Below are 13,224 nucleotides of genomic sequence, written 5' to 3'. Positions count from 1 at the left end.
CTGATCAAGTTGAGCATGTTTTCATGTGCTTATTAGATGTTTGTATATCTTTGTAGAAATGTCCATTTGGATCCTTTGCCCATTTTTAATTGGGTTGTTTTTTTTACTATTGAGTTGTAACAGTTCTTTATGTATTCTAGCTACAAGTCCCTTGTCAGATATATGATTTGCAGATATTTTCCCCCATTCTGTGGGCTTTCTTTAAATTTTTTGATGGTATCTTTTCAAACACATAAGTGTATTTTTGTTTCAATGATGGATTTACTTTTTTTTTTCAAGTTCTCATTTTCTTTTTTTTTTTTTTTAGCTCAGACACATAAGTTTTTAATTTTGATGAAGTCCTGTGCTGTGCTTAGTCAACTCAGTCATGTCCTACTGTTTGCGAACCTGTGGACTGTAGCTCTCCACTCTCCTCTGTCCATGGGGATAGTCCAGGCAAGAATACTGGAGTCGATTGCCATGCCCTCCTCCAGGGGATCTTCCCAACCCAGGGATTGAACCCAGTCTACTGCATTGCAGGCGGATTCTTGACCATCTGAGCCACCTTCTGTTTTTTCTTTCTTGTTTTGGTGGCATATCAAAATCCATTGGCAGGGACTTCCCTGGTGGTCCAGCGGTGAAGACTCTGTACTTTTACTTTTGGAGGTGTGGGTTGGATCTTTGGTTGGGGAACTAAGAGCATGCCACATGGTGCTGCCAAAAAATAAATAAAAATTAATTTTTGGATATGGTATTAAGTAAGGATCCAATATCATTCTTTTGCATGTGGGTATCTAGTTGTTCCAGCACTGTATCTTTTTTTTTTTTTTTTAATAAAACTTTTATATGGGAGTATAGTCTGTTAGCAATGTTGTGATAGTTTCCGGTGGACAGTGAAGGGACTCAGGCACACATATAAACATGTATCCATTCTCCCCCAAACTCCCCTCCCATCCAGGCTGCCACATCACATTGAGCCGAGTTCCCTGTGCTATACAGTAGGTTCTGTTGGTTATCCATTTTAAATACAGCAGTGTGCACATGCCCATCCCAAACTCCTTAACTGCCCCTTGCCCACATCCTTCTCCCCAGTCCCCACAAGTAAGTTCATTCTCTTAAGTTTCAGTGCTATATCTCGAAGATACTTGAAGAGACTATTTTTCTTTATCCCTTGTCAAAAATCAGTTGATCTGATTCTATTATAAATGGAATCATTTTCTTAATTTCACTTTTGGATTGTTCACTGCAAGTATTTAGAAGTACAATTGATTTTTGTGTGATGATCATGTACCTTGCAATCTTGCTGAACTCATTTATTAGTTTTATAGTATCTCAGTAGATCCCTTAGAATTTCCTATGTACAGGATCATGCCATCTATGAAAAGAGATAGCTTTACCTTCTTTATTTCCAGTTTGGATGTCTTTGATTTCATTTTCTTGCTGTTTCTTTTTAAAAATTGTTTTTATGTGACTCACAGGCCAAGGGTAGAGTGAATCCCCAAATTCTTTAGATAATTTCCTCCAGGTCTGTTTTGTGAGAGAATATTTAGATATTTGAATACTGAATCAGGGACTTTGTAGATAATCTTTATATAATTTATATTTCAAGTAGAAATATACATTTTTTTGTGTGTTGGGACAAACTTTAGTTTGGTCGTCTTGTTCTGTTGCTCTGTCATGTCCGACTCTTTTCAACTCTATGGACTGCAGCATGCCAGGCTTCCCTGTCCTTCGCTATCTCCCAGAGCTTGCTTAAACTCATGTCCATTGAGTCGATAATGCCATCCAACCATCTTGTCCTCTGTCATCCCTTCTCCTCCTGCCTTCAGTTTTTCCCAGCATCAGGATCTTTTCTCATTAGTTCGGTCTAGTATAATTGAAATTTGAGCTGTTGTTTTGTTTCCCCTTAGGATCATTTTCTATTTAGAGTATCAAATTTATTGCAAGAGTATTTTCTAGAATATAAGATTGGTGCCTGACTTTGTTTGCTGGACTCCCATGGTTTTATTCATAAAGATTTTATATGACATAACTGCTTATTTTCTTGAGAAACAAAGTTCATGAGGCAGTTTTATTGATGTGAAGATTGTGGCCTTCACATCTGTGGATAACTAATAAGCACCTTGCCTTGTGGTTTGGATTATTATCTGAGGGAAGCTTTCATGAGTAAATAGAAATGGATCTTAGGAAAATGAAGAGTTGTGAAAGGGAGGAGGAATTAAAGGTAAACAAGTCAGAACTTTCCTTAATTCAGCCATCGCTGGTTGAGCTCTTGCTACGTATGGACTCTGCTGGGCATCAGGACACAGTTCTGTCCTTGAGAAATCTTGTTGCAAGAGAATTACCTTTATAAAATGAGTAAAAAGAATTGTTGCTTTATTAGGAATCTTAACAAAAGGCTGCACAGTGAAGACTTTATGTAGCTGAATAGGAGGACAGAGCCTGAACTTGTTCAATCAACCACTGTCTTTCCTAGTTTTACTTTTTCCTTCACGTAGGTTTTGAATTCAGACACTTGGTCAGTCCTGAGGCTCTCCCTTGCTTGCTACTTACGCAGCGTAGCAGATAAGCACAGTGTAGCAGTGGAAGGTATTTAAGAAGAGTCTCTGAAAGAATCTTACAGCGAATACAGTTTATAGGTTATAACAACATTTAATAAAATTATCAAAATTTCCTTTTTAAAATTCTTTAACTCCCTCATCCTTCTAGCTACTCTGGAACCTTCCACTTACCCCACCCCACCCCTCCTCCTTCCCTGAAGGCACACTTGTCCTTCACCTTCTCTTTCCTCTGCATTTGTTCTTTCATTTCAACTGATATCTAGATTCTCCATTCCAAAGGAGTGTCCAAACAAGAGTGCTGACATCTTGTTTCCTTTTCCCTTTCCTTCTTCCTTCACATTGGTCCTGGATCTTTCTTTCTGTTGTCTCAATTCTGCTCCTCAAAAAAGTTAGAAACTGTTACCTAACAAGAGCTCCTGTGCCTTCGGTGCAGAAAGCCAAACTCTTGACAGTGGGTGTTTACAGCAAAGGATTTATTTGCTGGTGCCAAGCAAGAAGAGCAGGCAGCTCATACTCCAGAGACCCACACTCCCCAATGGCTTTCAGGGTTTTTAAAGATGACATGAGGGGAGAGGGTTGAAGGCTGCACAAGCAGCTGGCGGACCTTCTTCTGATGGGTTGTTGTGAGGTAATGGGGTGATGTTCCAACCAATCTGGGTTTTGCATGCTGCAGTCAGCATGTGGTCATCATCCTACACCTGGGTGGGGGTCTTAGTTTCTACAGAACATCTTACAGGTATGCATCAGGGTCTAACAACCTGTATTCCTTCAGGAGGAGCTTGGACAGTAAGGTGACTTGCTTATCCTAATCATGAACTGCTAGAGCCTGCTCTTTGGAATTTGGGGAAGGCCTGGGAGACTAAAGCCTTCTTTTTTCCTTCTATAAATAAGAATTGGGACACAGGGGCTTTTGTCCCGGGAAGGCCCCACAAGGTTTTGGTTGGATTCAGTCCTATTTTTTCTTTGATAGTTCTTAATCCTGAGGGGAACAGGGGGCAGGACAAGAAGGGGAATAAAATTTTGTAGAGAGAGAGAAGCAAGAGAACTTAGTTTTAGGGGGAATTGGCTTCTGCCAGACTGGCAAAAGGAGAACTCTTCTTAGATAGTGGGGAAGAGTGATGCTGTGTGTGTGTATATATATAGGTGGCTGGGGATAAGGTAATGCATCCTATTCTGTTATATTTTATAAATAAATAATTGGAATCACATTAACAAGGCCATGCCCACCAGCCTGTCCATTTTGCATTGGTGGCATGGTGACTGTGTGAATGTGTCTCACTTATTTTAGTATGAGGTGACCTTCTACCCTTTAATCCTGTGGCTGCCCCCCTACTTCACATTCAAGCCCAGAGAGGTAAAATAGGAGAAAATGATGCTTTTAGGGGTGTGGCATAAAACTGGATCCTGGGCACTGGTCCTAATTTAGTACATGCTTTGGAGAGAAATACTCCCTCTTTACTCAAGAGGCAGTAGTACCTGTTTTCTTAAACTTATTTATATGAATTTTGGTTTATTAAACTTAGAATTTCATTTTTCCTTCAGCATGGCTAATTAGGTAGTTAATACCAATGTAATAAAAATGAGCAAGACAATATTTGTATTATTTGATACTTAGTAAGCTGTTTATAGATACATTCTATTACTGTTATACAGCTTACACATGAACTAAATTGAATAAATTAAAAAATGGATCAATAACCTGTAATTGTGAAACAGGCTTAGAATCTCATGGTATGGACCAACAGGTGTGACCTTTAATTATAATTGCAGGTGTTGTTAGAAGTGTCCACTCTTGTTTTTGCAGAGGCCATAGCTACCAGATCTGATTTTACCTTGGAAAGGGAGATTGGCAGCATGCTTAGAGCAAAGGAGCTGGCAAAGAACTGAAGGAGACTGTGAAGCCTCTTTAAAATTTTCATTTAAAGAGCTTGTTTTCTGTTTTAAGTTCCTTTGTTCTGGACAGGACATGGGCCTTTTCAAGACTGGGAGATTGGGAAAATTCTGCAACCCATGACAAGCCATAAAAGGTTGCTAAGGAGATTCCTGTGAGCAGGGGCAGTATTTAAATGGTCTGTTACTGAACTCTGACTTTAAAGGGAGGAAAAGAAAGGAGGAGGGTGCTTTTATTTCACTCCTTTTAAATTTTAGGAAGCATGCAAAAGCAAGAGTCTTCTTTTTCCTTAAACATAGAATCACTTAGTTTGGATTAAATTAGTGTGGTGTTATTTAACATTAAAATATTTAAGTATAGGACATTGAGAAAAGTGCATGAATCATTAGGTTATAGCAGCTTCATGAATTTTTACAGATAGTGATAATATTGAATTATAATGTCACTTAAATATACTCTATTATTATATGTGTCTTTGAAAAATATTATCTTAAAATATTCAATTTCAAGTGACGATCAAAGTGATAATTTCAAAGCATTACAGGTTTTGTTTAGTTTTTATTTTTAAACTGCATGTTGCATTTCCTCACATTCTTTCGCAGTCTCCTGCTTGTTAAAAGCTAGGGGAAGAATTTCTTCCAGGAAGGAAGGAATAATTTTGTTAGAAAATGGTTTAGAGCAGTGCTGTCCATTAGAAATATAATGGGAGCCACATGAAAAACAAAATGAAACAAGTGAAATCAGTTATCATAATATATTTTATTTAACCCAGTATTTCTTTTTTTTTTGTCTTGTTCTTTGTATTTATTGAGGGGTAGATTTTGGTACAGATTTTTCTTCAGTGAGAAGAATTCTTAAGTTGTCTTAAGAATTAAGAAATGGGACAAAAGTAAAAATTGTCTAGGACTTCCTTCTTTTATGGACAGATGCCAGAACTGTTTTTCAGAAGTTCATTTTTATTTTTATTTTTTTTTTAATTAACTTATTTATTTTAATTGGAGGCTGATTACAATATTATGGTTGTTTTTGCCATATATTGACATGAATCAGCCATATTAATGCAGTATTTCTAAATTATCATATCAACATATAATCAGTATGAGAATTATTGATGAACTATTTTGTATCTTATTTTCATATCAAGTCTTCCAAATCTGGTATGTATTTTAACTTCTCACTTTGGGCAGCCACACTTCCAAGTGCTCAGTAGCCACGTTTGGTTAATGGAATAGGGAGAAAGGAAATGTTTAGCAGTTTGAAGGGACCAGAAAAGTTTTAGTTCTGAATTATCTTTGAAACAATCGTGAGGCTTAGCGGGGAGGCCGTCAACAGAATGTTGAGGGGCTTGGTTAAAGCCTGGTAAAGCAGGAGATGGCTAGTCTCAAAGACACTGGTTCCAGGCAGGTGAGGGAAGGGATCACAGGCGTGAACAGCTGTGCTAGTGGAGGAAGTGATTTCAGGGGCACTGAGTCAGAGTCGATGGCCAAGCCCTGGAAGAAGCTATGGAGGGCTAGAGTCCTTTCACAACATACATTTCTTGAGCCCCTGCTGTGTCTAGGCTGTCTTCAGGATTTGAGATACACTGGTGAACAGAACAGACAAAAATCTCAGCCCACAGATACTTTTTTTTTTTTTTTAAGCTTCCACTTTTTTATTTAAAAAAACTCAACTCATGTAAAATAATTCATCAAATCATGAAAAGGTGTAGAAACAAAAAGTCAAATACCAGTTTTAAAAATATCTCACACACTATAATGTGTGTATATGGTCTCTTAAATAATTTAAGATTAGCTCCATATTAAACACTCAGCTTTTCTCACATTGTTGCAAATCCAAATACTGTTCTAACCATACAGTCATTAATGGCCTTTTTAACAATATAAAGATGGAACTCAAACAGAACTCCTCTTAGCAGTGCCATTTTAACTTCTGTTGCATTACCAAAAACAGTGGGTTTTCAAGAACTGGATCTTTCTAATCCCATTTTTATTTCTAAAACTTCACTATTCAATTATATTCATTGTAGAAAAATGTGAAGAAATGGAAAAAATAAAATAAAAAATTATCCAGTATCCCTCTTCCCAAATACAATAACAGAAGAGTGCATATATTTCTTTCTATTCTTTGTACATAACTATGTAGAATTTTAAAACAAAATCAGTATTGTAAAATGCTTACACATCCTCATTCCATATTATACAGCAACAATGTCTTTTGTACATTATGTGCAGCTATGATGTTCAGTTGGCTGCTTCACAGTCTAATTAAGAGCTTAACCATGATTTACCTCCATTTGTTAGATATTCAGATTGTTTTGAATATTTGCTATGATAACTATGTTATACATCCTTCTTTATTCATAATTATTTATATGTATCTCTGATAATTCCTTAAAGATAAATTACTAGGAGTTTAACCAGCACAAAGAGTATTTTTTAAGCCTTTGATACATTTTACCAAACTGCCCTCAAAAAAGACTATACCAACTTACAGTCACACCAGTAAATAGTCTAAGAGCTTTTCTTCTTCAAATTCCTTGGCAGCACAGGAATATTACTGACTACCTTTATTGTTACAAATTTAATAGGGGAATGGTGAAAGGTGTCTTCTTTTTTTTCTTTTCTGGAAGTGTAATTTGCTTTCCTTCAATTATTTGAAGCAGTCCAAGTCTTTGAGAAGGCATCTCTGATGAGTGCAATGTCTTATCACTTCTTCCTTGGGGAGCAAGGGCATGAAAGCTGCATATCTTTTCTATGTTTTCTCAAGCAGGAATTCCCAAAAGGACTGGAATTTCAAAGTCTCCTGGGCAGCCATGCTGTTTTAATGTCTTGGTAACAAAACAGAAAACTGGGCCATTTTCTTCATATTATGGAGGGTTTCTGACCATTCCATGGATCCTATCTGAGGTATGGTAGTGAGAAGTAAGCTTTTGGCTTTATTGGCATTTTCTTTCAGGGTCTTTAAGACCCGGTCCACTGAAACCGCTTCCTCATGCTCCTTCCAGCAATCATAATCTGTCGCCATGGCGATACTTTCGTAGCAAATTCCCGCCTCCTTAGCAAGAACCACCTCTGGAACTGTGGTCATGTTGATAACATCTGCCCCCCAGGTCTGGAACATGATGCTTTCTGCCCGGGAGCTGAAACGAGGTCCCTCAATGGTGATCACTGTCCCTTTTGAGTGGCACCGGAGTCCTAACTTCTTAGCAGTCTCTATGAGGACCTCTCTTGTTTTAGGGCAGAATGGCTCAGCCATTGGAATATGGCACACTCCTCTGGCACAGGAATGATTTCCATCATAGAAGGTCTGAAGCCTTCTGGTAGTCCTGTCAATGAACTGATCAATAATGATGATGTCGCCAGGCTGAATCTCTTCCTTCAAGGAACCGCAAGCTGTGATCACTATGACATGTGTGCAGCCCTCCTCCTTCAGAGCCCAGATGTTCGCCTGATAGTTGACTTTCGAAGGCATGATGGTGTGCTGCCTCCCATGCCTTGCAAGGAGGACGCAATCAACATTCTTTATCTTCCCCAAAACTAAGGCATCAGAAGGCTTGCCAAATGGAGTATCCACATATTTTTCGGTTCTTCCTTCTAAGATTTCTGGATCATCCAGGCCTGTTCCACCAATTATTCCAATCTTCACGGCAGTGGGAGTGGCACCTGAGGACATGTCTGGCGAGGAAGGAGCGGAGGCCACGCTCTGAATGCAGGCGGGGAACAGAGCAGCTCAGCCCACAGATACTTGCATTATACTTGAAGAAGATAGAGAATAAATATGATAAGTAAAGGTTAGTATGTGGAAGGTTATGTGTATGTTGGAGAAAAGTTGTATGGATAACTGTGATGGGGAGCATGGTGGTAGTAGTGATGGTGGTGGGTTTGTACTTTTTAACAAGGTGATTAGCATTGACCTCCCAAAGTGGTTACAGATGATCCAAGTCTTGATGGAGGTTAGGGAGCAAGTATCTGGAGAAGAGCATTTCAGACAGATGGGATGGTACTGTTCTGGTCCTAAGGGTGGGGATATACCTGCTGAAATCCCTAGATGGCCGGAGCCCAGTGTGGTGGGAGCAGAGAGCAATGGGGTACCAGATCACAAAGGCAGTGCCTCTCAAACTTTAATATGCATACATACCCCCAGCGGTCTAGTTAAAATCAGATTCTGATTTGGTTGGTTTTGAGTGGAGTCAGAGATAAACTCTCAGGTAATGCTGCTGCCAGTGGACCACACTTTGATTAGCAAGGATGTGAGACCTTAAAGGCCATTGTCGGACTATATGAGTTTTTTGACGTCACTGAAGCAATGTGGGGAGACAGAGAAGAGAAGGGGCTTAGGGCTGAGCCCTGGGATACTCTAGCATTAAGAGAGTGGTGAGATGAGGAGACACCAGTAGAGAATCGACCAGAAAAGCAGAAGAACCATTAGAGGGTTGTGTCCAGGAAACCGAGTAAATAAAGTCTATCCAGGAGGAAGAGATCTGCTGCATGAAATATTTAATAGATAAGTAAGATGAGAACTAAGAATTGATTATTGAGTTTAACAATGTGGTGGTTACAGACAAGTGGTTTTGGTGTAGTGGTGTGGGGGCAAAAGCTGTACTAGAGTGAATTTAAAAGAAGAAAGAAATTGGAGACAGTAAACAAAGCTTATTGAGGCATTTTTCTGTAAACTGTAGGTTAGTTATCTACTATATGACAAATAACTCTGAAACTTAGTGGCTTAAAACAGTAAAAATTTGCTCTGCCACCATTTCTGTGGGTCGAGAATTCAGGAATGGCTCTTGTGAGTGCTTCTGGCCCAGTTTCTCAGGAGGTATTAGTTAGGATATTGGCCAGGGCTGCAGTCATCTGAGGGCTCGGCAGGGCTGGAGGCTCTCTTCCATGGCAGCTCCTCCCGTGGCTGCTGATGGGGCCTTGGTTCATCACTGAACAGGCTCCCCAGTTGGCAGCATGGCAGCTGGCTTCCTCCCAGACATGTGATCTGAGAGATCCAGAGGCTAGACTGTCTCTGATGACCTGGCTGTAGAAGTAACAGGCCGTCACCTGAGCTTTTTTCTGTAGATCCCGGGGACACTGGGAGGGACTGTGTAAGAGTCAGGGAGCCAGGCATGGGGATCACTGGGCCACCTTGGAGGCCGGCTGACCCTGGGCAGCAGGGGAGTTGGGATGAAAGCTGGAGAGGAAAGTGGGAACCCAAATAGTTGCTAGGTTTGATTTATTTTTTATTAATAATATTATTAATAAAATTAATAAAAGAAGTAACTGTATTTGTACCTTGATCCAGGAATGATTCAGCATAGACGGGAATACTGCTGGTGCAGAATAGAGGGGAGAATTGTCCTTGGGGGGTGGGGGTCGAGCACAAATGAAGGCCCTGGGAATTGGAGTCACACAGGGTGAGGACGGTCCACGCAGAGTAAGGAAGACAGAGAAGATGTGTATGGAAGGTGTTCAGGACGGTCAGACGTGATGGCGGCATTTGTGGATGTGCTCTTCTCAGGACTGCAGCCCTCACAGTGTCCTTGGCACCAGGGTCCTTGTTGGTGCTTGAGGGATGGGAGAGGAGGCAGGAAGATGGTGAGGTGGGACAGTGGGGCAGTCGATGGGCTGAGGAAGTGTTGGTGGCTTCTGGGCTGCATTAACCAGCCATGTAAGAGGCAGGATTGTAAACTTAAATGAATTTAAAGCAAGATCAGTTGGTATAGTTTTTTGTTTTACTCCAGCCACATTCACTTGTCAAAGGCAGGTGGTGAGTTGGTGAAGAGTGGGGTTTAAGCAGAGTGTGGTGTAGCCAAAGAAGGTGAGAGGGTCAAAAGAGCACAGGATTGGTGATCATAAGTCCTAGTGGGGTCAAGAAATGATTAGTCAGATCCTAGAGGGAATAATGGCACCCCACTCCAGTACTCTTGCCTGGAAAATCCCGTGGATGGAGGAGCCTGGTGGGCTGCAGTCCATGGGGTCACTAAGAGTCAGACACGACTGAGCGATTTCACTTTCACTTTTCACTTTCATGCATTGGAGAAGGAAATGGCAACCCACTCCAGTGTTCTTGCCTGGAGAATCCCAGGGACGGGGGAGCCTGGTGGGCTGCCGTCTGTGGGGTCGCACAGAGTCGGACACAACTGAAGCGACTTAGCAGCAGCAGCAGCAGCAGCAGAGGGAATAAACTGGAAAGCTGGAGGGGCACCCTTGAGATGGGGGTGATGGGTAGCCGCACTTTTGGGGAGAGAGGAAGTCGCTGTATTGCCATGGTGCTGGCTGGCTGAGGTTGGGTGGAAGAGACCTTACTAGAGCAGAGGAGGGGCCAGGGTATGAAGGGTTCCTTTGACACCACGGAGAGTGGAGGGGGAGCAGGACAGTGAGGCAGCAGGTCACGTCCTGGTGCTGAGAGGAGTGTGAATGTGGTCTGGGATGGGAGAGGGAGAGCAGGAGGGCTTCAAGGAGAAGGCACAGAGGAGGCAGGGAGAAAGTGAAGAAGCACCTGGGAAGCAAGGAGCATGTCTTCCCAATTCCAGGCCAGTGATTGAGAATTGTTATAGAAAGGCCAGCCAGGGCCAGCACTGCCCTTTGGGGAGATCAGACTCAGGTTAGAGCAAGCAGGGAAGGGGGAGGCTCAGAGAAATGAAGGTACAGGGAACCCCTAGTGTGCATGACAGGAGGATTCCAAGAGTAGGGAGGAGAGGGCGCTGACCTAGAGGGGGGCCTGTGGAGCCCTGTGGGATGTGAGGTGGCGAGATACGTCATGGGGCCTGTGGCTTCTGTCCCCATTGCTGTCAGTGGAACACGGGCAGGGGGCTCTTAGTGCTGGTGCTCTCATGGCAGGTGAAGTGCCGGGGCAGTGGGTGCTGGAGAGGAGTAGTTGGGGCTTCCTGTGACACTTGCACGTGGGGACCCTGCTCCTCCCTGGCTGTGGAGCCAGCAGCTGCTTAGGGAAAAGATGAGCAGCCCTTCTCTCCTCAGTAACGTCCAGGTTGGTGAAGTCAGACTTCATCACTTGAATTTGCCGTGTTGGTGAACAGGCTTTCAGAACAAAGCAGCACTGATTTCTGTGGTCTGAATACTGCCACTTGGCCAGTTTTAAGCTATCAGAAGTTTAACCAGCCAGCTCCAAAGTTCTGAGATTTTGCACCCAGGCTCCTGACCAGCAAGGTGGGCTCTGCTATATTCCTTGTTCTGTGGGGCTGACTCCTGTCTTCTCTTTGAAATCTTTTTCGCCCCATTGGGAGCTCTGGAGTTAGACAGGCCTGGGACAGGCTAATCCTCAACTCTACTTTTTTAAAAAATTTTACTTTTTTATTTTTGTCTGTGCTGGGTCTTCGTTGCTGCTCAGGCTTTTCTCTAGTTGTGGCAAGCAGGGGCTATTCATTGCGGTGGGCGGCTTCTCACTGTGACCGCTTTTCTTGTTGGGGAGCACTGACTCATGGGCTTCAGTGATTGTAGCACTTGGGCTCAGTAGTTGTATCTTCCAGGCTGTAGAGCACAGGCTCAATAGTTGTGGCTCATGGACTCAGTTGCTCTGCAGCATGTGAGATCTTCCTGGACCAGGGATCAAACCCCTGTTTCCTTTGTTGGCAGGTGGATTCTTTACCACTGAGCCACCAGGGGAGCCCTCAACTTGGCTTCTTTATAACCCTTACCTTAGCCCCAGTTTCCTGTCTGTCAACCAAGGGTTTTACTGTTTGTCCCGGCTGGCCTGGGTGGCTGTAAGGATTAAAGAGATAAGGTAGGGAAAAGTGCTTCCACAGTTCCTGGGATGGCAGATGCTATTGCTAGAGTTATCATCATCATCTTAATGTAAAGCTTTTTTGTAAAGAATTCACAAGCCCGAGTATATACCTGTATTTTCACATGCAGATGCAGGAGAGACTGCAATTAATGTTTTGAAGGGCAGTTTATCACACATTGAAAATGATGGATTTAATCCATTAATTTTACTGCTAAGAACTTTTCCAAAGAAAATAACTCAATGTGTATAAAAATGTAGCAAGAAGATATTTATTTAAAGCACTTAATTTTTTTAAAATTTTATACTAGAACATAGTCGATTAACAGTGTTACGTTAGTTTCAGGTGTACAGGTAAGTGATTCAGTTATAATGCAGCACTTTTTTTTTTTTTTATTCTTCCAATTTTGTTTTATTTTTAAACTTTACATAATTGTATTAGTTTTGCCAAATATCAAAATGAATCCGCCACAGGTATACATGTGTTCCCCATCCCGAACCCTCCTCCCTCCTCCCTCCCCATACCATCCCTCTGGGCCGTCCCAGTGCACCAGCCCCAAGCATCCAGCATCATGCATCGAACCTGGACTGGCAACTCGTTTCCTACATGATATTTTACATGTTTCATTGCCATTCTCCCACATCTTCCCACCCTCTCCCTCTCCCACAGAGTCCATAAGACTGTTCTATACATCAGTGTCTCTTTTGCTGTCTCGTACACCGGGTTATTGTTACCATCTTTCTAAATTCCATATATATGCGTTAGTATACTGTATTTATGTTTTTCCTTCTGGCTTACTTCACTCTGTATAATAGGCTCCAGTTTCATCCACCTCATTAGAACTGATTCAAATGTATTCTTTTTAATGGCTGAGTAATACTCCATTGTGTATATGTACCACAGCTTTCTTATCCATTCATCTGCTGATGGACATCTAGGTTGCTTCCACGTCTTGGCTATTATAAACAGTGCTAATGCAGCACTTTTTATAAGAGGAAAGTTAGCATCTGTTTAGATGCCTCACTGTAGTGTAGCAGAGGACTCTACAGTATTAAAAATAAATGGAT

General features: G+C 41.8%; 2 protein-coding genes across 10 annotated transcripts in view; one reads left to right on the top strand and one right to left on the bottom strand.

Annotated features, from left to right (window-relative positions):
- SPIRE1 (spire type actin nucleation factor 1) overlaps window positions 1-13,224 on the top strand; it is a 163,807-nt gene that overhangs the window by 26,892 nt on the left and 123,691 nt on the right. Inside the window, exon 1 of one of the 9 annotated variants that reach the window (XM_061399977.1) lies at window positions 8,137-8,221. The exons of the other annotated variants lie outside the window; for them this stretch is intronic. The gene's annotated coding sequence lies outside the window, so the exon portion shown is untranslated. Of the gene's footprint in view, window positions 1-8,136; window positions 8,222-13,224 lie in introns of those variants that run through there. 9 annotated transcript variants of the gene reach the window in all.
- Window positions 6,054-8,103, bottom strand: LOC133237675 (S-methyl-5'-thioadenosine phosphorylase-like). Its single transcript, XM_061400006.1, has one exon. The coding sequence runs from the start codon at window positions 8,101-8,103 to the stop codon at window positions 7,252-7,254; it is 852 nt and encodes a 283-aa protein (XP_061255990.1). The 3' UTR covers window positions 6,054-7,251.

Source organism: Bos javanicus, chromosome 24 (genome assembly GCF_032452875.1).
Source record: "Bos javanicus breed banteng chromosome 24, ARS-OSU_banteng_1.0, whole genome shotgun sequence".
In the NCBI taxonomy this organism is placed as follows: domain Eukaryota; kingdom Metazoa; phylum Chordata; class Mammalia; order Artiodactyla; family Bovidae; genus Bos; species Bos javanicus.
This window is presented reverse-complemented; position numbering and strand designations above follow the sequence as displayed.